The sequence below is a fragment of the Rhinopithecus bieti genome, unplaced genomic scaffold (assembly GCF_001698545.2).
Source record: "Rhinopithecus bieti isolate Rb0 unplaced genomic scaffold, ASM169854v2 scaffold_23405, whole genome shotgun sequence".
Lineage (NCBI taxonomy): Eukaryota > Metazoa > Chordata > Mammalia > Primates > Cercopithecidae > Rhinopithecus > Rhinopithecus bieti.
This window is the reverse complement of record NW_016811519.1, coordinates 358,940-386,259: the sequence shown is the minus strand read 5'-3', so window position 1 is coordinate 386,259 and position 27,320 is coordinate 358,940. Positions and strand designations below refer to the sequence as shown.

The window sequence follows — 27,320 nt, the reverse complement described above, 5'->3', positions numbered from 1 at the left end:
AAAAAAAAAAAAAAAAAAAAAAAAAGTATTTACTAGGCTTAATATAACTCGGGCAAAACATTTCTTGCAAATTATTCACCATAATCTTTAACATAGACTGGATTATTAAACTTTAGGGCATGAATTACTTTCTATCCAGGTTAATGGTTTTTAACCCTGTTACACATTATAATCACCTGGCAAACCTTTAAAAATGCATGGCCAGGACCCATTTCAACCAATGAATGCAAATAACTGGGGATGAACCTGCGCATCTGTGCTTTTTAAAAGTCTCCTAAGTTATTCTTATGTATAGTGAGGATTAAAAACTGACCTTGACTCTTATTAGCAGTTGCCTTATTCAACACCATTTATTTATTCAATCAAGTAATCATTATGCACTTTTAAGTGTGTAAGCAGTTGCAGTACATATAAGGACATACAAGAAATGCAGGTTTATAATTTAGTAGTCATGTTGTATAATATTTTGTGTAATGTGCCATTTATTCTCCAGGGTGGTAGAGCCAAATGCTTATAGAGACTTTCTCTGCTGGTCACTCTTAAAAATTTAAATCAATTTATAAAAGTAACTTGTATCACAAAAAATTAGCCAGGCGTGGTGATGCATTCCTGTAATCCCAGCTACTCAGGAGGCTGAGGCAGGAGAATCACTTGAACCTGGGAGGCAGAGGTTGCAGCGAGCCAAGATCGCACAATTGCACTCCAGCCTGGGTGACAGAGTGAGACTCCATCTCAAAAAAAAAAAAAAAAGTAACTTGTATCATTATTGCTTTAACTCTCCTGCACTCAGGTGAGTGTATGAACACACACACACACACACAAACACACACACACACACACATTGGTGGTAATAATCGGAGCAAAATAAGACTACTATGGTTGACTATCATCAGATTATACTCTTTACAAAGTCAGGAACCTTTTAATTATTTTAGATCCCCCTTCCACAGAGTAGAAATCAATATATGATTGTAAAAAATCATGACTGGTAGTGATCCCTATTAGTAGGAAAAGCTTGAGCAGTAAAGTTGCCTGTGCCCTGGAGAAGTGCTGAGGACTGGAAATTCCTCTAGCTTCCAGCTATTTGGGAAGACCCTTGGGTGTTGAATCAACATTGGCAGGTGTGAAAGGGAATGACACCGGGGCTGGCAAGAGGATCTGGCAGCCAATTAGCAGCTGCTTGTTAGAGCTCACCCCAGACTGCTGTGTGGCTGCTCATTCAGACATTCACAGATACCCCTGTCACAAATAAGCCACCTGGAGCTCTGCAGTCATACAAAGCAGCAACAGGAGTGGAGAAGAACCACGTTTGTCAGGAAGGCCCTGCGTGCAAGAGAGGGGCAGGGCAGAGAGTGGAGTAGAGCTTGGAGGCTATAGTTGTAATAAGCTTTCAGGAAAAGAGAACTGAGCACCTCTATTCTATTCTATTCTACTATTTTATTTTATTTTTTCATTTCATTTCATTTCATTTCATTTCATTTCATTTCATTTCATTTCATTTCATTTCATTTTATTTTATTTTATTTTATTTTATTTTATTTTATTTTATTTTATTTTGACATGGTCTTGCTCTGTCACCCAGGCTGGAGTGCAATGGCACAATCACTGCTCATTTGCAGCCTGACCTTCTGGGCTTAAGCGATCCTTCCACCTCAGGCTCCCAAGTAGCTGGGGCCATAGGCATGTGCAACCATGCTCAGCTAGTTTTTGTATTTTTTGTAGAGACGGGGTTTCGCCATGTTGCCCAGGCTGGTCTCGAACTCATGGACTCAAGCAATCCACTTGCTTCGGTCTCCCAAACTGCTGGGATTACAGACATGAGCCACTGCACCTGACAAGCACTTTAATCTGAGGAGTCATAGAGTCTCATACATGTGAAGTCTTGTTGATGAAAGATAGGAAGATGGAGAGGAGCTGGAGGAGAACATCATATTAAGCCAAGTATTTATAAACTACTAATGAGCTAGGAATCAAGCTGAGTGCATTCATTCATGTGTTAATCAAATACTTTTTGAACATCTTCTATGTGTTTCAGGTGTTGAGAGTGCACAGGTGAGCATGTGTTCTCCAGGGTGAAGGACCCTGGGGGAGATTTAGGACAAACAAATAACAAACACACATACATTCAGGGTAACATGATAGAAATAGATGGTCAGGAGATACCACCTCAGTTTGGGCGATGAGGAAGGCCTTGACCCAAGGAGGTGACATAATGTGAGTTGAGATGATGTGGAAGGTGTTGGGGCTTAGAAAACACCACCCTGAAATGAAGGCCTCAGAAGCAGCCTCAGAAGCAAAAGTTTTTCTCTGACCTTCTCCTGCCCTCCTGCTTCTCAGTCCCATTCTCTCCCAAGGCTAGCCATGGAAACTAGATCCCTCTTCCCCAGGGTGGGTCATAGAAACCAGACCCCCTCTTCCCCAAAGCCAGCCATAAAATCTAAAAATATTACTCTAACTTTTCCTCCACCTTTCTATGTGAAGACTGGCCACAAATAAATTATCTGACTTACCTTGTTTGACTGTAGGTCGTAAGACCCCCATTCCAGACAGGTCTTGTCCAACACTCAGAATGAAGGATTGCATGCTCAGGGGGACCAAGAAGAGTCTAGACAGACAGGCCTTCCTGGGTTTCCTTACTCAGTCTATTAGCATTAGATCAGACCCTTTTTTTTTTGGTCCAATAATATTTCTGCACAGCTGTCCATACTTTGTTGAAACCAAGTGTAAAACGGACAATCTCCCCTGTATTTTGGGTCTTCATCCTGAAGGCTCCCATGTTTACATGCTAAATAAATTTGTATGCCTTTTCTCTTAGTAATCTGCTTGAATGTGAATTGATTTTTCAGCGAACTTTTAGAAGGCCAAGGGCAACTTTCTTCTTGGTCCCAACAAAGGAGAGGTACAGAGATGCATGTAAAGCGGTCCAGGCAGAGGGAAGAGCAACTGTAATGGCCCTGAGGAAGGAACACGCTTGGAGTTTGCAAAGAATCAGATGATATCCAGGCTAGAATCAGAGTAAGGGCATGTTTGGAAGAAGTAGAAAAGGCAGCAGGGGTTAATGATAAGCATGTGGCCATGGCTGGGCTTCGGGAAGGGTGAGGTTTGAGGTCTTTGTGTTTTGGTCTGAAAGGGACTGAGGCTCCACTGGGTGAGCTGCTCAGGGCACATCCTGATGCAGACAGCCTGTTGGCTCTGACAGCAGCTCTCCCATCCTCCCAGCTGCAATGACTGCCGAGTTGGCTTTGCTTTGAGTATTCCAATCACACAGGGCCTGCACCTCCCTTCATTCCTTGGGGGTGATTTTAATAGTTTCTCTGTGAGCACAGTGATTTTGAGGCAGGAGATACATGAGGGACTGCAGCAGCATAAGAAGTCAGTGGTGTCAATGCCTGACAACTACCATGACTGAAAAAGTCAGATTCCTGAAGTGACTTCATTTATATTGCCATATCCTGACAGAAGCTGAGGCTGCTCTTGGTATATGAACACAGTATCATCTTATATCTATGGAAATAAAAAAGAATGGGAGGGTTTTCTTTCCTTAAGCAAAAGGAAAATATTAACTCAAGATCCAAACTGTTTTATTCATTTGTGAACTCCCACAATGCCTTGCTTACACAGTTATTTCACTGATTCTAGAATACACACTTTTCCTCATTTACCATCTGTGAAATGATAATGCATCTTACAATCCACAGTGCCTCACAATTGCCGTCACATGGTTGTCATAGCTCATGCCCACATGCTTGGTCATAGCTGCTCATGTGTTGAGTATAATTGGCATTTAAACTGTGTTCAAAATGATTACATTATAATTTGGCATTAGTAGGAACTCAGTACTTGGAAAGATACGAATACAGTAGGGAGAGGATAATTTGATATTTGTGAAGCAAATAACTTCACTGGAGAAGAGACTGCTATGACATATTTTCTTTAAAAGCAGTAACCATGTGCATTGTGGGTCTGAAGGAAGGAAGATAGCTACAAATGCATGAAGCCTTATTACGCTCTGTTACTTCAATATATGAAAAAGATTACATATTACATGCCAAATAACTCAACAAAGGCAGGAGTAATTGACAAAGCCCTCTACATGAAGGAAATGTGCAATCTGTGTGAGGCTTTTGTGATGGGTTTGTGTTGGACAGAATCACCATAAGGCACTGTGTCACAGTTTAATTGGCAGCATTTGTTTTTCTTTTGTAGGAATGCATAACATAATGATGCATCTTATAATAGATAGTATTTCTAGGTTCCATGAAATAGAGTGGAACAAAGTAGACGTTTTTGTCTTTAGATGACTAGGGCTATGCAAATACTAGACCTCACTTATCCCATCGTGTTCAAAATGTCTCTGCAGTTTATTTACGTATTACCAAAGAGCCATCCACTTGAAAACTTTAAACTCAGCATTGTGTCTCAAGTGAGGTAAACCGAACTAAACATTCTTATGGCAACATGGCAGTGCGCGGTGGCTCACGTCTGTAATCCTAGCACTTTGGGAGGCCGAGGTGGGCAGATGATGAGGTCAGGAGTTTGAGACCAGCTTGGCCAACATAGTGAAACCCCATCTCGACTAAAAACACAAAAAACTAGCTGGGTGTAGTGGTGGGTGCCTGTAATCCTAGCTACTCGGGAGGCTGAGGCAGGAGAATCGCTTGAACCAGGGAGGCGGAGGTTGCAGCAAGCCTAGATTGTGCCGCTGCACACCAGCCTGGGCAACAGAGTGAGACTCCATCTCAAAAAAAAAAAAAAAAAAAAAAAAAGGAAAACAAATTCTATGGCACCCAGGCAGATGATTGTGGTATATATGGCCTTAAAGAAAAATAAGCTAACTGCTTAGGCAATTATTTCAAATTCAGTTTAAGGAAGTCACTGTGTTTTAGTGTCTGATTTTGAACATCAGGACTAAAGACCCCAAGGCTTTTTTCCTTTAAGGTACTGTCAGGTCAGTGTGAAAAAGCTGTTTGCCAGGGGAGCCAGTTGGAAATGAAAGAAATAATTTACATTCCTGCTGTGGGCAAGTTGTCAATCATTATGTGTGAAGCCTGTACCATCATTTTTCTCCTATAGCTACACAAGGATGCTGTCTTAAAGATGCAGTCAAGTTCCATGACAAATAGCAGGTCAATAGCTGAGGACACGTTGCCTGGTGTGTGGTGGTAGAGAAAGGGCACACACCTCTATTCCCCAAACTCCAGGCCGGCTGCTTGATGTAACAGTAGTTTGTAAAGTGAAAAAGCTTCTGCATGAAAGGATAGCTTTTACATGGGGTACAGAGCGCAGAAACATTTTTTGGCCACACATTGATTTTTCTCAGCCATGGATCATAATGATTGTCAGTAGAACCATTTGTTTTAAATGCAAAGAAGAGCTGAAATGCTTCTATGTATGATTGCTTCTCGAGATTTCTAGAAATGTGTGCTAGGTAACTCAATTTATCATGCCCAAATGGAACTCTTGATTTCTCCCTCCAAAGTTTCCCTCCCAAATATTCCTAATCTCAAGAAACCTCAGGCCAAAAACATTTCCACTTATCCTCAATTCTTTTGATTTCTCTACAATCAATATCACATTCATCATCTCTATCTTCCTTGTAAATCCTGACTCAGATATTCTCACCTTCTTCACCACAACCACTTTAGTACAAGGCACCACTATCTCTTGCCGCGACTACTAGGTGAATGTCTCAGCTATGTTTTCAATGACCACCGTCCCCGTTCCCACAGCAGCCAAAGTGAGCCTTTCAAGCATAAACCTAACCATATCGCTCTCCTATTTAACACCCCTCTGATGCTCACGCTCACATTTAGATTACCATGCAACCCCTCTCTACGGCTCACAATACCTGTTCCTGGGCCACCACTTTGATATCTTTTCTACCAGCCTTTTCCCTGGTTCATGCTACTACAGCCACACTGGCTTCCTTGCTGTTCCTCAAACAGGCACGGTCCTGCTGCACGGGATTTGCACTTGCCACTCCCTCAGCCTGGAGTGCTGATCTCTGCATGGCTTCTTCCCACACTTGGTTCATTTCTCTGCCTAAATGAAACCTCCTCAAATAAGTCTTTCCTGATCACCCTCCTGAAGATCTGGTCACTGTCTATCCTCTTACCCCGCTCTACGTTTCCTTATAGTATGTGCCACTAGCTGATATCATATTACAGACTTATCTGTTACCTGCTTATTGTCCTTGTCCATCTCTAGAGTGTAAGTTCCATGAGAGCAGGGGGTCTGTTGGTTTTGTTCCCAATGCATTTCTAAAGACCAGAACAGTAGGTGTTCAGTAAATATTTTCATTCAATATAAATACTGCATATACTTCTTCATATGTCGCCTTCCCAGCTGTACACTTTCTAGGCATACTGGGCCCTCACAATGATGTATAGAGTGTGGACTGCCTTTCAGCTGAAGTATTTTACCTGACATGCCAACTGATGGCAGCACCCAGGGATGGCAATGAGATGGTGTGTGCATCACCCAAGTGGCCCTCTACAGTCAAGTAGGTCACTGAAGTCTGTCTCTGATGACCTTGCCTCCCATGTCTCCCTCTGCCTCTTTCTTTCCCATTCTTCCCCTGGCAGCAAGTCATTCAGTGGGTATTTTTAAGCACTACTTTGTGAAGGGCACTGTGTGAACATACAGCTGAGCCCTCCAAAGTCAGGTCTTCAAGGAGTTTGATGTCTGGTGGAGGGGCACGATGAACCCACATAAATATAAGGGCTGTTAAAAGGTGAAGTGTCTTGCCCCAGTGGAATAAGGAACTAGAAACTGAAATTGGCTCATCTGACTCAGAGTCCAGCCTCTTATCCACTCTGCCACCTTGCAGCCCACCCAAGCCTGCCTTCCTATGGCGCTCCTCTGTAGTTTTAATCTTTGTTCTAAATCCTCCTTTTCCCCTTCTCTACATTCAAAGCACCAAATCCTGCCCTTCTTGGTAAAGTTATACATCAGCTGATGATCAGATCAGAGTAGTTCACAGCAAGTGAGAATGACTCAGATTTAGTTCTCTCGGGTGGCGTTTGCATTGTAGCTTTTCTGTCCCTGTTGCAGCCAGTCACAAGGAGATACATGTGTGGGGTTTATCTGTTTCTCTATTTTTTTGGGGGGACTGCAGGAGAAAGGATGCTACCTGGGGTCTGCTTATTTACTGTGAGTCTTTCTACCTCACCCTGCCTCTCAGACTCCCATGGACCAAAGCATGAAGTAGGTCTGGCCATGGGTATTTCTCCTTCTTTAGTACAATTTCTGAAGGGAAGGCGGTATTCCATTTTTGGCATTTGGGAGGTGGTGAAACAGGCACCCACTCTATTCTCTCTCTCTCTCTCTCTGTGTGTGTGTATGTACAGTGGTGCTACAGTGTCATTTATACCAGCATGCCTCATAAATTGCACCCCTGTTCATCTTGTGCACCATGTGCCCTCCAGTGGCTGCCATGAAGAAGAAATGGAACTTCCTAAGGCAGCCATCCTGACAGACACTGTTGGAAACTTTCTCTGCCAGGCTGAGAACATGAGGGAAAGACTGTGGATGTTCATTCTGTTGTTAATCGTATCTGTTGCAAGACCAGCCTAGTGTACCACCTTTCATGATAGAAGACATCTGTGAATAGAAAATAACAGGAATTGGTGGCTTTTCTCATCAAAATTCAACTAGTTCTCTTCAGACACTTCTTCACCTGTAAAATGGGAATGGCAACAGTGTGCATCTCATAGGGTTTGGGTGAGGGGAAATATATCAGGATATATGACATATACATCACATATATGTCAGACTCAGAACATTCTCACACAAAAGTGTCTTCAGGTCAATCAACAGGGATTTATTTGCCACCTCCAGTGTGCTAGAAACTGTTCTAGGAGCTGGGGATACAGGAGTCAACAAACTAATCTATGCCCTGATGGGGCTGACGTTGGTTAATAATCATGATAGCCAAGGCATAAGCAGGATCCAAATCCCCGCAGTCTAGCTCCAAGTCCCCAGTCTTCTCCATGACTCCATAGCACCTCTTGTTCACTGAGCAAGAGAATGCGAATAATACACTAGAGATGACGTTGTGAGTTGAGATCCTGGACCTCAGGGATAAAGACCTGTACTTAGCAGCCATCTACTTTGAAGCTGCTAGCTGAAACCTGTCCAAGAACATAACACTGGGGAAAGGAGGTTTGAGAAAAAAATTCTTGAGCAAGATTTACAATTAACAAAGGGGAAGATAAAGGAAGAGGGACTAAAACAAACTCCCATTATTGTTATTATTACTATTATTCCCTGTGCTCATCTAAAGGAGTCAAGTAACCTAAGGAATCAAATTCAATTTAAAAAACATTGGTTGCATATCCACTCTGAGCAAAGAGTGGGTGTGCAACAAATATTTGAGCAAGGCATGAAAATGATTTTTCATTAGACACATACTTTAGAATTTCATTTTCTAAAATAGCTTTGTTTGATGGTCAATGAATTCAATAAACAATTTTCCAGGTTTTTGTATATCTAGCAACTCCATGATCACACAGTATATTTATCATCTATCATTCTCTAGTTACTGAATATTGGTTGGGGTTCCTGTCCCCCAGTTTTCCATACATTTAGGCCCTCTTGCATGGTACCCTATCCAGGTCATCTTTTTCCCCCAGTGAGCCCCACTAATCATCTTAGATTTTCTGAGATGGTTTTGATTTCACCTATTTTGAGTGGGGGCTTACAAACAATAATAAGATTATCCATAATTCTAAAATTCTCTATTCTTTTCTCTGATTAAAACCTTTGTGGGTCAGGCACACTGACTCATGCCTGTAATCCCAGCACTTTGGGATGCCTACATGGGAGGATCACTTGAGCCTAGGAGTTCACAACCAGCCTGGGTAATGTAAGGAAACACCGTCTCTACAAATAACAAAAATAAATTAGTCAGGTGTGGTAGTGTGCACCTAGTCCCAGCTACTTGGGAGGCTGAGGAGAGAGCACTGCCTGAGCCCGGAAGGTTGACGATGCAGTGAACCGGGATTACACCACTGCACTCTAGCCTGGGTGACAACAACAACAGCAACAACAACCATAACAACCACAAAACACCAAAATAAAACAAACCCCCAAAAACCTCCGTGGTAGACTGATTGCAGTAATGGTCTCATTTCTTCATCCTTCCCTACTTTCAAGCTATTTACCATGTGATTTTGCAGTTGCTCCTATTGAGAGGTGAACTATATCCTCCCCTCCCAAGCTGATTTTGAGTTTTCTTTTCTTTTCTTTCTTTCTTTTTTTTTTTTTGAGAAGGAGTCTTGCTCTGTCGCCCGGGGCTGGAGTGCAGTGGCCGGATCTCAGCTCACTGCAAGCTCCGCCTCCCGGGTTTACGCCATTCTCCTGCCTCAGCCTCCCGAGGAGCTGGGACTACAGGCGCCCGCCACCTCGCCCGGCTAGTTTTTTGTATTTTTTAGTAGAGACGGGGTTTCACCGGGTTAGCCAGGATGGTCTCGATCTTCTGACCTCGTGATCCACCCGTCTCGGCCTCCCAAAGTGCTGGGATTACAGGCTTGAGCCACCGCGCCCGGCCTGATTTTGAGTTTTTCATACAGCTTCCTTTGGCCAAGTGTTGGCAGATGTGATGTAAGCAGAGGTGTAAAAAACTGCTTGCTCATTTTTGTTTGTTTGGTTCTTTCTTTGTTATGAAGACATATCTGCGACAGCATACTAGAGAGTGGGGCACAGGGAGCCCCAGCTGTTTCAGCTGAGACCATCCCAGGTCTGTCAACTCTCATATGCCAGAAGACTAGAGGCAACTGCAAGCTTGGCTAAACAAATGTCTATTGCTTTAAGCCACTTCATTTTCAGACAGCTTGTTCCATAGCATTGTTGAGTCAATAGATAACTGATAATGCTTCCCATAAATCTTAGGAACTTGGAAGCTGCCCCTCCATTTGCCCTCCTTTAAGGAAAAAAGTGAATGCTGTTTGCAAAGCATTGTATAAAATGCTTTATTAGATTATCTTATTGAATCCTGACAACAATACCTAGAAGATAGATATAATGTTATTATCCAAATTTCAGAGGCAAGGAAATTGAAGCATAGAGAAGGTTAAGTGACTTGACCAAAGTGCTTTTAGAAAAGCAGAGATTCTACAACCGGTCTTCTAAACCTTGGAAGACTGCTTTTAGCCACTGCTGCCTGCCATTTACTCTTTGGATTCTCCATTCTACCTGTTCTGCTGCCTACTTCTACCCCCTAATTAGGAAAAGACCTTGTGTTCCCATTTGGGATACAGATACCACTTTCATACTGGGTTTACCCCTAATATTTCTCTCCATGCCACTCATGTAGATGGTTGTCTTCCGCATTAGTCTGGAAATTTTTTGAGGGTAAAGGCTGTAAATACTTACATTTTTTCCCCTACAACTCTATGCAGTAATTTTTTTCAAAAAGATCATACTCATGTTTTAAGGTAGTTACTCCATAAAATATATAAAAAGGTAAAAAATACTCTCCTAGAAAATATATGCATATTTAAAAGGGCACTGTTATTCAAATTAATCTAATTTGTGGAATACACAGTAGAGGGATTTCCCCATTTTGTTAAATACTTTTAGTTATATGGTATTTGAACGTAGTGTTTGACTGAATGTCTACAAAAATAAAACTCTCCTGACTCATTTATAGATTAATTCCAGAAGCAGGGATTAATACAAAACTGGCAGTGAATAAGTTCTCTTTTGCAGTTAGTTTCTGCATTTAAGAAATTGCTTTATGGTTCAGTAACTTGCCCTGCACTTTAGGTATGCTGCCACCAGATGGCAGCAGGGTGCCAGGCATAAGGCTTGTAAGCAAAGAATTTGTGTGCTTTCTGAGGTTCAAGGTAATAGCTCTTAAGTTCAAAAAGATTTCAGGCCACTGAGTTCCAATTTAGCATAATACATTTCTTTACTAAAATAGCTAAACTAAAACTCTAAGCCACCCTAAAACATCTTTAAAACAGATATAAATTTTAAGCTATAAAATCACCTAACTAATTATTACTTCTCTAGCATCTAATTATTTCCATAATGGCTTTTATACACCATGATGGCTTATATGAATCTTATACACCTACCTAATGATAGTGTTAACCATTGTAATTTACTTTGAATCTTTATTATCAATCTCTGCCATGGCACTGTGTATGTTAGTTTTCAAAATTCTCAATAGTTTTTCTCTAGGTAAAAAAACCTATCCGGCTTTCCTTTCACCTAAGACAGCAGAGGTTTATATTTTCAATATTATCTGAGATCTTCTCTTAAGACCAAAAGTATTTCTCCACCACAGTGGCATGAACATTGTTTATTTGCATTTCACGTATGTATTTGTGAATATGGAGTACTTTTTGCTTTTATATTTTCTATACTATATAAAAATCTACTAGAATATTTCCCCTCTCAAAGCTCTCAGAAGCACAGAGGCAGTTTACCATACTTTAACAGAACTATAGCTGGATTTTAAATTTTTTTTTTTTTTTTTTTTTTTTTTTTTTTTTTTAGCAACAGGCTGTGCCCTAAATATCTCAAGAAAAGACTTCTTTAAAGAACAAAAATTTTCATGCAAAATTAGCAAGATACAGGAAAAAAGATAACTGGGCAAAATACAGGGAAAAAAGGTAACTGATTTCATTATAATATATAAAGCTCTGGAACAGATTCTAGGAGCGTTTAGATTTACAGGTGATAGATAAATTGAGAATGAAGCTATCCCTAACCGCTGAAGCACTACTCTGCTCAGTTCGAAGGTCCTCTGCTTCAAGCACAATGAGGTCTGGGAGGCTGAGGGTTGATGCTGAGGATTGAGGGTCAATGCTCATGTAGCTGGAGAAAGAAGACACCAGCAATTCTGTACCTGAGCACAATTAGAAAAAATGGAGGGGAAATGTTCAGCTTCACCTTGAAAGTTGTTACACAAAGCTGAGAGAGTCTGTCCCCCTCACATTCACCAAATCCAGGGTGGAAAGACTTTAAGCAGGAGTAAGCCATGAGGGTTTGGACAAGGCTGGTAGGGAAAAATGATATGTCCTGGGCATACTGGGAAGCTGAGAGTTCAGGGCAGGTGAAAGGGGTTGGTGATGGGAATGAGGGAGGATAGCATCTGAGCGGTAAATCCTGGAACTAGAGTTAGCACATCAAGCAGGGCTATCTATGCTCCCAGGGTAAGTTCTGGCTGGGAGAAGCAGATGGCAACTAAGCTGTGAAAGTAGGCTCCAAGAGACCAGCTCCCAGTCTAACTCTGGGGGAGGGATCTGGGGAAGTCAGTAAGAAAAACATAGAAGGGCAAAAGAAAAAGAAAATAGGAGGAGAAGAGAAAGGGATGGATCATAAAAAGCTCTTATTTGATTTTGAGTCTCACAGGAAACCCATGAAACCAGCAGGGCAGATATTTATTATCCTCTATTTACAAATGAGAAACTGAGTCCCAGAGGGGGTAAGTGACTTTTTTTAAGGTCAACATACCGAGGGGCAGATGTAAGATTCAAAGTCAAGTGACCTGATTCCGAGCTAAAGATGAAAGAAAAGAGGGCACATTTGAAACCCTGACACACACACTGTATGTCCTACTCTGCTTTATAAACGGTAAGTAAAATTTTCAAATAATGGAAGCTTAGCCTTTTAAGGGTCAAACGGAAGCAGCTTTAGCCACTGCTGGAAAGCATTTCTGAAATGTATTATATTTGCCCTTGTCTCCTTTGAAAACTGACTGTAATCTACTCTCTTCTTGATACATGGGTTATAATTATAAAATTGACTATATATAAAATTGACTATATTTATGAACTTCTAATTCAGTGATACCCTCAGGTTCTATGGAGGCACGTGGGTTTTTAAAAAAATTGATTTTTTTCTGCCCCACCTAATACATTCATGGCTAGAAATAGCTGTGTAGCAGAACTGACTGAGTCAGCTCCTTCTTCCCTCACAGCCACCTCTTCTTTCTTAAGTGTGTCAGCTGCTGGTCCCTATCCACTGTTTCTGATCAAGTCGTTCCCCTTATTAAAATCCTTTACTGACTCCCTCTAACCACTGGTTGCTGTAGTTTGCAAAACAGGCTGCACATGAAAATCACTTGAGGAGCTTTTAAGACCTCCTGATACCCAGGTGCCAACACCAAAGATTTCAATTCAATTGTTTAGATATGGGGCCCTCAACTACAGGAATTAACATAAGTAGCATGAACTTTTGCTTCTGGCCAAGGTAGAATAATGGGGGCTAGATTTATCATTCCAATGGAAACAACTAGAAGTCCAGATGAATATATTAAACAATGGTTTTCAAGGCAATGGACCTGAGGCATTGAAGAACAGTGATCTCTGAGAGACAGACAAACAAAATGAGCCCTGCAATTGCCCCTGAGAGAATTTCTAGGCCATGGAGCAGGGAGGACGAATTCAGAAGGAGTCTGCAAGACTCCTTAAATAGAAAAGATGAAGCAGAGAATCCAGGGATACTAGGGTGGCTAGAGTGTGCCAGGTAGAGTATTACAGAGGAGAGAGTTTTGATCAGTACATGCATGTGAGGAAATGGTATAAAATCAAATGAAAAACCAGCTAAAAAGATGAGTAGGAATAGTCCTTAAAGCTCAAACTGGACTGGTAACACTGAGATTTGCAAACGATTCAAACTGGGAAGCCCTGAAATTCAAAGGGCATTGGTCGAGTACTCAGAACGGTATTGCCCTAGTGGTGAGGAAGTATTGTCAATAGACTAAACAATACTCTGGCCTGGCCTAACGAACCTTAAAAACAAGACCTAAAAGATCAAAGACTATTCAAAGAACTTCCCTGTATTCCAGATCAATACCTGAAAATATTTGTAGGAATAAAAAAAAATCCAGCATCCAACAAGGTAAAATTCATAATGTCTGGCATGTAATAAAAATTACCAGATATGCAAAAAACAGTAAAGAGAAAAATCAACAAAACCTAAACCTAAACTGACACAGGTGTTATCATTAGGAGACAAAGCTATTAAACCAATCATTGTAAATGTATTCCACATGTTCCACAAGTTGGAGGAAAGACTGAGCATGCTTAATATAGACAGAAAATACAAGAAAGACCCAAGTCTAACTTGTGAAGATGAAAACTACAATCTCTGAGATGAAAAATACACTGCATAGTAACAGTGACAGATTAGCTATTCCAAGAAGAAAAGATTAGTGAACTTAAAGACGTAGCAATAGAAACTATCCAAACGGATCACAGAGAGAAAAAAGACTGAAAAAAATGAATAGGACATTGGTGAACTGTAGTCCAACTTTAAGTGACTTAATACTGATGTATTTGGGGTTTCCAAATGAAAGGAGAAATAAGAAGGTGAGTAATAGAAAATATTTTGATGTTGGACATGGTGGCTTACGACTGTAATCCCAGCACTTTGGGAGGCAAAGGTAGGGGGGTCATTTGAGGTCAGAAGTTCAAGACCAGCCTGGCCAACGTGGTAAAACCCTGTCTCCACTAAAAATACAAAATTAGCCAGGTATGGTGGCATGCGCCTGCGGTCCCAGCTACTTGAGAGGCTGAGGCAGGAGAATTGCTTGAACCTGGGAGGTGGAGGTTGCAGTGAGTTGAGATTGTGCCACTGTACTCTAGCATGGGTGACAGAATAAGCCTCTGTCTCAAAAAAGAAAAAAAAATTAAGAGATAATGACTAAAAAATTTCCAAAGTTGATGACAATGATAAGCCTCATATTTAAGAAGGTCAAAAAACTTCACACATAGAAAGCATGAAAAAAATGATACTAATGTATGTAATAATCAAATTGCTGTAAACCAGTGAAAAAGACAACACCTTAAGTGCAGCCGGGGGGAAAAACTGACGCATTATGTACAGAGGAACAACAAAATGGCAGCAGGTTTCTTGTTATAAACAATGCAGAAGAGAGGCTGGTGGACCAATATCTTTAAAGTACTGTTACCTTAGAATTCTATACCCAGCAAAACTATGCTTCATAAATGAAGGCAAAATGAAGTATTTTTCAGACATACAAAAGTTGTGAAAATTTATCGCTAGCAGCCTCGCACTACAGAATAATGTCAAAGACAGTCCTTCAGGTAGAAGGAAAATGACACCAGATGGAAATATGGGTCTACACAAAGGAATGAAGAGTTTGGTTGGCTTCAAGGGTATGTGACCTGTGCGGGTTACACAAGGTCCTGCAAATAGAAGGGCCTTGTGCTAGCTTTAATGTTTTGATGTTACTGGCTAAAAATTTTTTAAAATTTTTGAACAAGGGGCCCTATATTTTCATTTTGCACTGGTAGCTCGTCCTGATGAAGAATACTTTGTAGCCCATAGAGGTGGAGGCAGAGACTGGAATACTGAACTTGGCTCTGAAGATCCAGGCCATATGTTCAGGCATGGAATAGGGAAGAGATGGAGGTGGCTTCTTCAGAGGAAATTTGGAATGTTTTAATTTTAATCATGAGACGGGTGAATGAACAGATGTCCACTAAAATAAAAATTTTTAAGGTAGCAATTTCTGGGTAATTAGAACACAATTTTCCTTTCTGCACAGAGATAGATCATAAATGGCTATAATCAGAGAGTTTAAGTGCTTTCTGAAGTTCATTTGTTGTGGAGCATTCAAAACTGTCTCTTCAGGCCAAAATGCCTTGTTTATTGTGTGTGTTTCACTATTTCTGATATCAATACTTTAATAATGCTTGTTCCGTAATATTGACCTGGAGGCACTGCAAGAATGTAAATTACTTTACATGCAAAATAAAAGCTATATTATTTCCAATGGCATTTTAGTGATTAAATGCATTTTATTGTAGTATAATTCTATTTTAGTTTAGGTCAAAGCTCGAAAGTTGAGAGTAGTATAGAAAGTGTGGACGTGCAAAAGATGCTGAAAGGTAGTAGAAATAATAATGTCAGACCTAGACCATCACCACCCTCCAGAACATATATGAAAGGACTGGAAATTAATGTTAAGTGTGTATTTATTTGGGAGACTGTCCATCCTATAGGACATATGTCAGGGTGCTTTTCCCCAAACTTGGACTGGCTGAGAGAAGCTTCAAGAGACTCCCTGGAACAGCTTGCAATTTGGATGCAGGGGGTAGAGTTGGTAGAGTCCAGAAGCTTTACCTGATATATGCCTGGAAAAGTCTAAAGTTCAGGGGTGGTATCTAGCTGTCCTGAAGGGTTGTGGGGAGCCAGCTATACTGTACATACGTATAAATGCAATGCTTAAATCTACAGATAATTTATAAAGTTTGCCTACACTTGAATACTCACATCCAGTCATTTAGTTGAAGCCTTTGGCTTTGATTAAAGTTGTTAATATTTGAAGTGTTGACTGATGTAGCCTCCCTGGTGTGGAAATATGAATATTTCTCATTTATTATGTCCCATGGTGAAAGTATAACCTTTTACTTAAAATAATTGGTTTGAAAATGGAATTAGAATATTCATCTTCCCTATTCCTCCCCTGCAATTTGTGAATTTAGTAATTATTCTTCTTGGTTATGAGCATAAGTTACCATTTACCTTTATTCAATATGTACACACACACACACACACACACACACACTCTCACAGAATGCAAAAAAAAAAATAGGAAATAAAGTTACTGCACCTTTAGCAATGAGAGTGGGGTAGATAGAAGTGTGACTTTATAATGCTGATCATGAAATAAAAACATCAAAGCAAGTCTAAATCTGATATTCATAGGATGATAGCTCAACTGCATTTAAAGCAAATAAAGTCACATTACTCAAGAATTAATGAAAAATTAGAAAGTTTCCTTTGAAAATTTCTTAGCACATCTCCAAGTGGTTAGCTTTCCTGGGAAAGCTGCAAATTAAATCCACAACATTGAAAGAATAAAACCTGACAGTCCTAAATTAAACAGTCATGTAAATATAGTTTCCAAAGCTATTAGGCAAGAAGCGAATGATTTTCTAATCAATTTACTGTTGGAAAAATAATGCCAGATTATTTTCATGGGGCATGTGAAATAATTTTCATGGGACACATGTGGATATTGCTACCTTAGCAATCTTATTTAGTTCTACCCAAAGGTATTTAAAAAACAACCACTGATGCTGAAGTTATCTGTAATCATATCAGCAGCCTATCTCCTCATCCTCCATTCTCTTCCCCTCCACCAGCCGACCTTTGTATCAAATGCAGGCTACCCTTGCTCTTCTCTTTTCACTTAACATAGAACAACAGTTACTGGAGCAATCTGGTTCCCTTAAAACTAGCGACTCATTACAATGATTCAGGATGTGAACTTCCCTAAAAGGCTTTGCTCTAAATCAAGGTGACTGTACATTCCCTTTTAGGTCAGAAAACAACAAATTATGCGTTCTTAGTATAGGATTATTCAGCCCATATATTATATGAGACTACTTCATATTTGGGTATCTCTCTCATTAGCTGGGATAAACAAAAGTCTTGAATTTGAGATCATTCAAAATCTTTGTGAGCCGAAAGGCATGCACACATTTTGCCTTTTTTTAATTTTAAAACCCAGTAACCCAAAACCATCACATGAACTACCTACCCAGTTCTACTGGGCATACAAATTTTGTTTTCTGATTTCCAAGTCTGAAGGTTCAGATCAACTTTTGTCCATAATTAACATGGACAAAATTAATCTGCTGAGTTAAATGACATGCAAATCCTCACCATCAAGAGTGTGAACTTGCCCATAAAGTTGTCACATGGAAAATTAAATTCAATCAGCTTACTTTTAGGAAAATATACAGAGTTAGTGGGAGACACAGATGGCATGCTCCAGGCCAGAGGATTTTGGCCTCAAGGTCTAAGAGGCAGTGACTATGTTTTCAAATTTTGACACAATGCTTGTGACAGGCACTTCTCCCTGTATTGAAGCCAGAAAACTGTTAAGAGCCAACATGGGTGGAAAAGACCAATTTTCTGTCTCAGCTCAAGGCTGATTGGCCTCATGGGTGGTGTTGGATCAGTCCCTAAGCTCTGGCAGTAAAGCCAGGGGCCATCATCCCCATAGTCACTGCAGCTGTCTACAAGATCTGGCTGCAGTCACTAAACAAGGATCTCTAGGCCACAGGTATCCCCAGCACTGGGGAAAGTGAGTGCCCAAGCTTATATCTTAAACACTAGTTCAGGGCTTTGGATTTTGAGAGACATAGAGCCTCACATTGTAAGTGATCCTTACTTCAATGAAAACATACAATCAAGTCCTGTTGAAATCCACTCTTTACAATGGGAGATTATGGCTAATGCTAGCTAGGTGAATGATTCATGTGCTACCTATTGTAAGTATTAATTATTCAATGGGTAGCAGTGTGATTCAGAAAATGTTACATAGGGATATTTTTCAAGCTATGCCGTTAACTCATTAACTGGGATGCAACTTAAGTTGGAAACTTGTTTGGTTGATGTATGGAAGCTACCCCTTTAACAAATATCTATGAGTAACCATGTGACGAGCATCAAGTTCTTGACAGAGAATTGAAATCTTAGCGTGATGCAGCCAAAAAGCAATACAGTTTCAGTTAGTTCCATGCAGTTAGTTTCATACAGACTGAATGAAACTAACCAAAGGCTTTAGGTTAGACAATGAGTGTCTTCTGAAATAATGATAGCTTTTGTGAGGGCATAAGCAGCAAAAAGTTAAGAAAGAGTTACTTATGGCCATAGAATCACATTAATTTGTCTATTTAATGTGACTTTTAGATTCAAGAACAATTTCAATACGAGGTTCTAGAAAAGACATTCTTTTTTCAGAAAGACTTTTAAAAGGAGGGAATAATTAGTTACTAATAATAACCATCATTTAAAATAAGCAGTGGCATGTAATGTGTAGAACCTGGACTTTTGGCAAGAAAGTGACATAAGAGTAGAACGGAGCACTTTTGAACCAGCAGAAACATCTTTATTTTATCTCTTAGTTCATGATGCCGGTTTTATTCAATCATTTACTATAAAACTAAAACTATTTTTAAAAAATTAAGTGATTTCTCATTGTCACTGTTAAAAAAAATGTGTGCTATGCCAAATATAATTCAAATGCATGACCATTTTATATTTTCATGTAATTCCTTCATTTACACTAGAAAATAACAAAAGTAAAAATGCAACGAGAAAAGTATCAAAACTATTTATGCAGATTTAGTTGATCTCTTTGGGCTTGACTATATGGCAACATATGTTGGCCAGTTTTTATATGAAATCTACGCTAAGTGTATGAATAAAACAGAGACAACATAAGATTAGACACTAGCTTCAGAAAATAAAATTTTGATAATACAGCAGCCTGTTTAGTAAGAATAAAAGCAGTCTCTTGGAGCATGGGATTTGTATATGTGATTAAGAAATAGACAAGGAAACATAATAGAGATAGAAAACTAAAAAAATGATAATTTAAATCTTTAACAGTGAATATGAGCAAAGATCAGAATAGGAACCTATTTATTATCATATCTATACCCTATAACTGAAAAAATTTCCTAAAAGGAAAACACAAAAGGCTTGGAAGATTTTCTTGGATAATGCAAAATACCCTGAGAGTTCTCTCTTTACCTCTTAGTTCCCCCACATTAAAACTTCAAAAGACAGTGACCCTGGAGCTTGAGGGAGATTGATATTTAAACCAGAAGGTATATCTATAAATCCCCATTGGATATCCAAACAGTTATAAAAAAAGAAAAATAAAATTTCATTTATCAAGGGTTGAATAGTTAAGGTGTCACTAAGAGACCAACTTACATTAATAAGTTCAACCTCCCAGATTTTTTTCAACAGGTCCATCGATGTGTAGCCATTAATTAGAAAGGCTTTGGTGTAGTCGCCCAATTCAATGGAATCCAGCCACTCAGCTACAGAGGTGGGATGGTAGCCATCATGCCCAATGGGTCTCATCTGTAATGAAGAAAATTACATTAGGATTAAACTGTATACTTTGTGTCCCAACAACAGAATGCAGATTTCCCCTTGAAAATTTATTTGACATGAAGAACAGATCTTTCTGGAGATGGAAATAAGGAAAAAGAAAACACTTTCTGATGTGTTTTCACAATTCTAAATCATTAATAATTTTCATGCTGAATTAGTTTTCAAAATATACCCAGAAATTTCCAATTTAGCTGCTAGATTAACTCTATACTTGGAAGAGCTAAACATGTCAAACTTCTGTCACAGATATTATTGGCATTCTGTTGGGTGGAATTAAAAATGATGTCAGTTGAATGGTATTAAATTCAACGCGAAGGCACCAGGAAGTGCACTTTCAACATGTAGATGATAATTCTCATATGCACAGCATCAAAGCATGTGAAAATACTGCATGACTTAAACATTCAAAGGCAATTCGTGCTTATGCAAGACATGTATTGGAGGTAGTGCAAACATGCTGGAGAAACATACTGCTGCGGTGAACCAGCAAAGGAGAGGAGGCCTTTGGGTATTTTAAGACCATGTGTTCTGCATCGACTCTACAGTATGTTAGACGTGAATAGAGAACTTGCTGGCAGACAGGCATCTATTTTTTGTCAGCTATATACAGATTTTTAAAAAATACTTTAGGAGAACAAAGAAATGTGACAGCAACATAATGTTTCTGAGTTTAAATTGGAGTGTGAAAGTAATTTAAGCAAGAGGAACTTCTGGGTTTAAAATTTTGTATGGATTATTCTGGTCCTTTAGCTTTTATTTGAAATTGTAGCTGAATTTGTGGTGCTTGGTTTTCGAAGTGACTCACTTCTAAAACTTGGGCTGTTTTGCATGCTACGCTGTATATCTAATACTTCAGTTATTAAGGGGAGCTGGCACCTCATCAACCTGATGGGGGCCTTCGGTAAAATTCATGATGGAAACAGCAATGCTGGGCAAAACGCAACACAGATTTTCCTCTTCCTTCGATTCAAAGAGATAAATATTAATGGAAATCTATATGATTCTGATTTGTGAGCAGAGAAAAGATTAGTCTGGGCATCAGGGATTCAGATTTTAATCTTAAACACGGTAAGTTTTCTGTCACTGTGCAGGGTTCTCATTTTTGAGATTCTCTCTACTCCTTCATTTTAAAGTTACTTTTTCTCTTTTCCTGTTATTCCGCTCTCCGTTCTAGTTTCCATTTCAAAGTTTAAATGTTCTCTGTTTTATTTTATTTTTTGAGATGGAGTCTTGCTTTGTTGCCCAGGCTGGAGTGCAGTGGTGTGATCTCAGCTCACTGCAACCTCCACTTCCTGGGTTCAAGCAATTATCATGCCTCAGCGTCCTGAGTAGCTGGAACTACAGGTGACTGTCACCATGCCTGGCTAATTTTTGTATTTGTCTCTACTAAGAGACAGAATTTCACCACGTTGGCCAGGGTGGTCTTGAACTCCTGACCTCAAGTGATTCACCTGCCTTGGCTTCCTCCCAAAGTGCTGGGATTACAGGCCTGAGCCACTGCTCCTGGTCTAAGTGTTCCCTATTTTAAAGTTAGAGTGCAACTTATTATTTACATTAGAGTCTGAACTTGGTCAGACTTTTGTACTTCACTTTTACATTGACTGACCCATTTCAGCTGCTCATTAAATGTTTGTTCATGTAACACTTAACTCTGTGTTTATTATGTGGTAGCTACAAATGTAAATGACAACTCAGCATTTGCAGAATGAAAGTTAGTGGCATTCACAAATACCCGGATGTTATGTATATATAAAATTGGAGGCTAGGACCCAAAAGGGAGGCTCATAGGTATTTGGTACCTTCATATTCTATAGAGAATTACAAAAATATTGGGGCTGGGTACATTCTCCAGGCTTTGTTAAAAGGTGGTTGAAATAACTCTGTTAACCTAAATCATCACTCTGGCCCCAGGAATCTCCCTGAGTGCCCCAGTGACATGAAATAAGAAAGAAAGAGAAAAAAGGGAAGAAAGTGAGAAACACTAAGGTTGAAGTTAACTGCTTAGTAGGGAGGTCTTGCCATTAGCCCATCCATAAAGCTGACCACCCCAGGAACAGATACTGGGGACAAGCCTAGGGTGGCTTGATGACTGGATTTGGGTCAAAGTCAGTTGTCTCATACCAGAGAACTGTGCAATGGGGTTCCCACAGGTTACCCCCAAGCACTTACACAACACTCTTTTGAGGAAGCAATTAGTGGCCATCTGACACACAGAGGGTGTTGATGGTCAGTGTTAGCCAAAGAATCAGGGAACCCACAATAGGACTGCAGAGAAAATACAGGTAAGTATAAAGATGTTTGCTTGTCCCTCCAATTCCCCTTTCTTGTCCCAATGCCCTAAAATTTAGAATCGAAAGAGAGAAGTGCCAGTCCTTTGGGGGAAGTCTAAACTTGGGGGAGGAGGAAGGTGGTGAAGAAAATAAAACTGGAGGTTTCAAATAAATTGGAACTGAGTCTTCAACATTTTACATGGTTGGAAAGTTATTGGCTATGTCTGAGATGATATTTATAAATAGTAAAGGGAGGGTCAGTTGAGTTTGGTTGAATAATTGGAAAATAAAAAAAATAAAACAACAACCATCACATCAGGATTGCACTGAATGCAGGCTGCTCAGTGGTCTGATTACTCCTGTAAGGCAAGTTCTCCCAGACCAATCTTAAAGAGGTGAGAGGGAGGGAAATATTTGGTGGGAGGATGAAAGACAAGGGTAGGGTAGAGAGCACAACTGAAGAGACCTTGGAAATGGGTATGCTGAGGTGTGCAGGGCAGTATTCATCCACCCACTCATTCAATACATATTTAATCAATACCTATTCTGATGAATGTTGTGGAAATAGTAGAGAACAAAACAGTCATAGTCTCTCCCTTATGGAGATTATAACTCTTAATTAAAATATGTGAACAGATGACCAATAAATTACGAAGGTTCTGCATACCTGAAGAGAGGAAACCATTAGAGCCAAATGCAGTTACAAAATTAACTTGACACATATTTAATGATATGCAGAATAGTTGCTGTGCTGCACAATAATTTCTTCCAAAGCAATGATCCCATCTGTTCCTTTATTTCCGTTCCTACTGCCATTACCCTGTTTAGGTTCTCGTTAGTGCTTACAAAAACTAAAGCAATAGCCTTCTACATCGTCTCCCACCTTTGGTCCAGCTTGTATCTTGCTACTACATTAGTCTTCCTAAAAGCCAGACCCTTAAATGTACCCTTGTATAAAAACCTGTAGCAGTTCCTTCTCGAGAAAAGTCCAAATGTCCTATTCCAGCATTCAAGGCCAATGGAGATCAGCCTCATCTCCCACTCCTCTGCTATTGTGTACCCAATAAATATAACTAGACACATATATGTCTCAACAGTACATTAAATAGCTAGGCATTCCCTGAAAACGACCTGGATATGACACAGTCATATCTTTGCTAATATAACTTCCCATGCTTGTAATGCTTTTGCTCATACTTCTGGAGGGATTTCTTCAGGACTGGCTTCTGTTCATGAGCTCTGAGATGCAAATTTCTAACCATTTGTAGGACATCTCACATAAATGTCCTATAGGTGTCACCAACATAAGTCAAAAACAAATTTAACTCCTTCGGTTCAAAAACAGGTTCTCTTCCTTTTTTTTTTTCCATTTCAGTTAATGGGCAGCTATTACTCCACTGCCCAAGCAGAAGCTTGGGAGTTATCTTACTTTCCTCTTTCCGTTTACTATCATATCTAATTAGGCCAACAGGGTCTGTCAATTTGATTTCTAAGATGATTCTCAATTCACTTCTCTTCTTCCAAAATGGACTTTGGAATATGACATTCCCAGCAGTGCTATGTATTTCTTGGGTGACCTTTGGCAAGTTACTCTTGGAGCCTGTTTCCTCTTTTTTAGAATAAGCATAATAATATCTACTCCAAGTGTTGTTGTGAAAATTATATGAAATAGGGAGTACAAACTGCCTAGCACATTGATTTGAATATAATAGTTATTCAATAATAACTCTTAGTTCTTTTCTCCCCATTGCCCTAAATTGGACCCATGCTTATTTTGAAATTGCATAATATTCTGCCATTGGCTGCTAGTCTTTTCAGCTTTCAATCAAAGCTCTCCTCTCTCATTCCTTCCTACTTCCCCTATTTCCTTCCTTCTTTATCTTGTTTTAGAAAAAGTTTGCATCTGCTAACATCTTTACCCCTCTCCCCTTCAGCTGACAGCTATTTTTTTAGAAACATATCTAATGAGGTCACTCAAGTCGATTGAACTGTTTATTCCAATTCTTCGTTCTCTTACTGTATTAGAATTATGCCCCTGTGCCCTGTGCCAAGGGATTGACATTATGTTTCACTGTGGCTGGAATTACTTCCCAGTCTCATCAATGCTGGCCAATAGAATGCGTGAAGTGTCAATGTGGTGGTTAGAGATGAGGTCTCTGTGCTCCTGTGTTCTACTAATCTTTCAGTGTTCACATGCTCTCTCATAATGAGAATAGCAAGTGCTGAGGAGTTGCATAACTCCTGGTTCTAGGAGAAAGATGAAGACTTGTGGAGCAAACCTAAATTTAACCCAAAGCTTGGAATCTACCCTAGCTCGATGGGGCTCAGGAAAGTCCAGCTGAAGTTAGCTGAAGCACAGCAGACCTGTGAGTAAGAAAAAAATATTTTTTGTCGTTGTTGCTGTGAACTACTGAAATTTTGATTACAGGGAAAAACTGAATAGAGTCACTCCTTGTTTAAAAACCCTTGGTGTTTATCCATTATGCCTGTGGAATATAACTGAGACCTTTTAATTTATGAATCTATTGGCAAATGCATCTTCATGAGACTGAGAAAGATTAGGGATGCTGAGTAAGCAAACATCAGTATCCTTCCCAAGCTACCTCATTGTCATGCAGAAACTCTACATGCTGCATCTTTTTTTTTTTTTTTTTTTTTTTTTTTTAAGACAGAGTATCACTCTGTCACCCAGGCACCCAGGCTGGAATGCAGTGGTTCTATCTTGGCTCACTGCAACCTCCGCCTCCTAGGTTCAAGCAATCCTCCCACCTCAGCCTCCCTAGTAGCTGGGACCACAGGTGTACACCACTACACCTGGTTAATTTTCTTTTGTATTTTTAGTTGAGATCAGGGGTTCGCTGTGTGGCCAAGGCTGGTCTCAAACTCCTGAGCTCAAGCAATCTGCCTGCCTCAACCTCCCAAAGTGTTGGGATTACAGGCACAAGCCACTGCCCCTGCCCTATATGCTGCATCTTTATTAACCCTAAACTAAATTAAGTAATTATTTGTTGTATGAGTTTGATTTTGGGGGCATAATCCACTGTATATGTAATATACCTCCACACCTTTGCTCATGCCATTCCCTCTGCTAGGAATACAGTTTCTACTTTTTCTCCTAATGAAATTCTATCTATCCTTAAAGGTCCTGTTTAAACATTACCTCCTGTGTGAATCTTTCTCTAATGTTACCATTATTCTCCCCAAAAATCATATCTTTTGCTAGATTTCTGTAGTATTTTCCATAGAGTTCTATTATAGTATTATTAAAGTCTGCTTTCAATAATAGAGAAGCAAGTATCTGTCTTCTTCATTGGACTGCCTACCCCTTGGTGAAGAAATGAGGTGTTAATCATTTTTGAAGTCCCTAAGGCACCCAGCAGAGCATCTCACACATGGCAGGCATATGCTAAATGTTTGTTAAATTAAGTGACTTAATGAGTACCTGAAGACAAAATGACAAATTCATTTCAGTGGCTTGGTATCCATTTGTGGGAGAGATTTGTATTTTGTACTCCACATTACAAAACTAAGGTTATCTTTTCTGCCTAACAATAACATTCATAACTATTTAAAACCTCCATATATCAAGAACCAATTCCAGATAGGATATTGTGTTACAGAATGCAATGGACTTTGTTTCCATAGCACAGCAGACTTGATTCTATTAGCCGTGTAGCCATGGACAAGTCACTTTACCTCTCTAAGCTTCAGTGGTGTCAGCTCTAAAATGAAGGTGTTGGACCAAGGATCTCAAAGCTGCTTTATAATTCCTAAATTTTACAATTCCTTGATTTGTAAATTAATTTTAAATTAGTATCCTATTTACCCAGGAAAGAAAAAATAAGCCCAAAGACAAAACTAAAATTCATATATATGTATATGATAGGACATGTAGACTAAAGGTCAGATGGCATTCACATTTCTTTCATGTATCTTCAGCAGCACCCACAGGGAGCACCGCGACTGCATTCTCAAATTAGCAATGATGAAACTCTTTTTCCAGCGGGAACATCTGGCAAGACAGGGCTAGAAAGTGACAGCTCCACGGGCCTGCCAGGCCAGCAGTGCTGCTAAGCATGAACGGAAGTCAGGCTCACTCTATAATCTGAGAGGCAGAGTGGTGAGCAGGCAGCAGGCTTTCATCACAGAGCCTCGCAACAAGGCAATTTGATTCAATTAGTTGAATTCCAAAGTCTGAAAAAAACCTAAGCTGAGACAGAAATTCGAGATAGTAGTGAAGCTTTAGTCTTGGGAAAATTGAGATATATTAACATATATTTTACCAAACACCTTCCTTGTTCTTGTTCCACCCAAATGGCTTTCCTCTAGTTTTTTAGAGAATACTTGGCCTCAGAGAGAGTAGTATGCTGTTAACATGATAGGTGGACCAGCAGGCAGGGAAACCACAGGACAGTGCTCTGTGGAGTTCTGGGGTTGCAGGGGGGTCAGCTACGGGGCAGCTGAATAACCGATGCTCTGAGACTGCTTGATTGACTTCAACCAGAGTAACTCTGATTTTATGTGTTTTATACAAGTAAGAAGAAGAAAAGTTTTCTTGGCTTTAAAAAGAAATGTTTGAAAACCACGAATCTAGAAGACTTTTGTAAGATTACATGACCTCTATGGTTTTATTTTCTCTTAACTTTTTAGCTTTATTTGAAATATTATGGATCTGTTATATATATGTGGAGTTATATATATATATACACACACACATATACACATCATACACACACACACATATACACACACACAGACACACACAGACACAGACACACACACACACACACACACACACACACACACACACACACAGACAGCCTGTCATTCCGGCATCCTTTCTCTTTGCCTGAAGCCAGGTTTTTCTGTGCAGATAAGGATAATACCTTATGAGATGACGGAGCTACAAGATGGGAGGTACAGCAGGAGGAAACCAATAAAACAGGTAAAAAAAATAAAATAAAAGAGAGAGAAAGGTGATATACATTATAATAGCTTTGGGATTAAATGAGAAAAGTAGTTCTTGATGGGACAACTTATTAAACTAGAATTATGATATTGGCATGATATTTAGAACAAGAGAATAAGGAACCCTGAAAAGCCAATAATGGATTAGACAGATATTTTATGTCCAGTGTTAGAAAGGCC

The 27,320-nt window shown here is 39.7% G+C and overlaps 1 protein-coding gene across 1 annotated transcript in view; it reads right to left on the bottom strand.

Annotated features, from left to right (window-relative positions):
- Window positions 1-27,320, bottom strand: part of LOC108543476 (ankyrin repeat and sterile alpha motif domain-containing protein 1B-like) — a 520,103-nt gene that overhangs the window by 302,654 nt on the left and 190,129 nt on the right. The window contains 1 exon segment of the mRNA XM_017893958.1: window positions 19,717-19,869. Coding sequence (XP_017749447.1) covers window positions 19,717-19,869 — 153 coding nt within the window.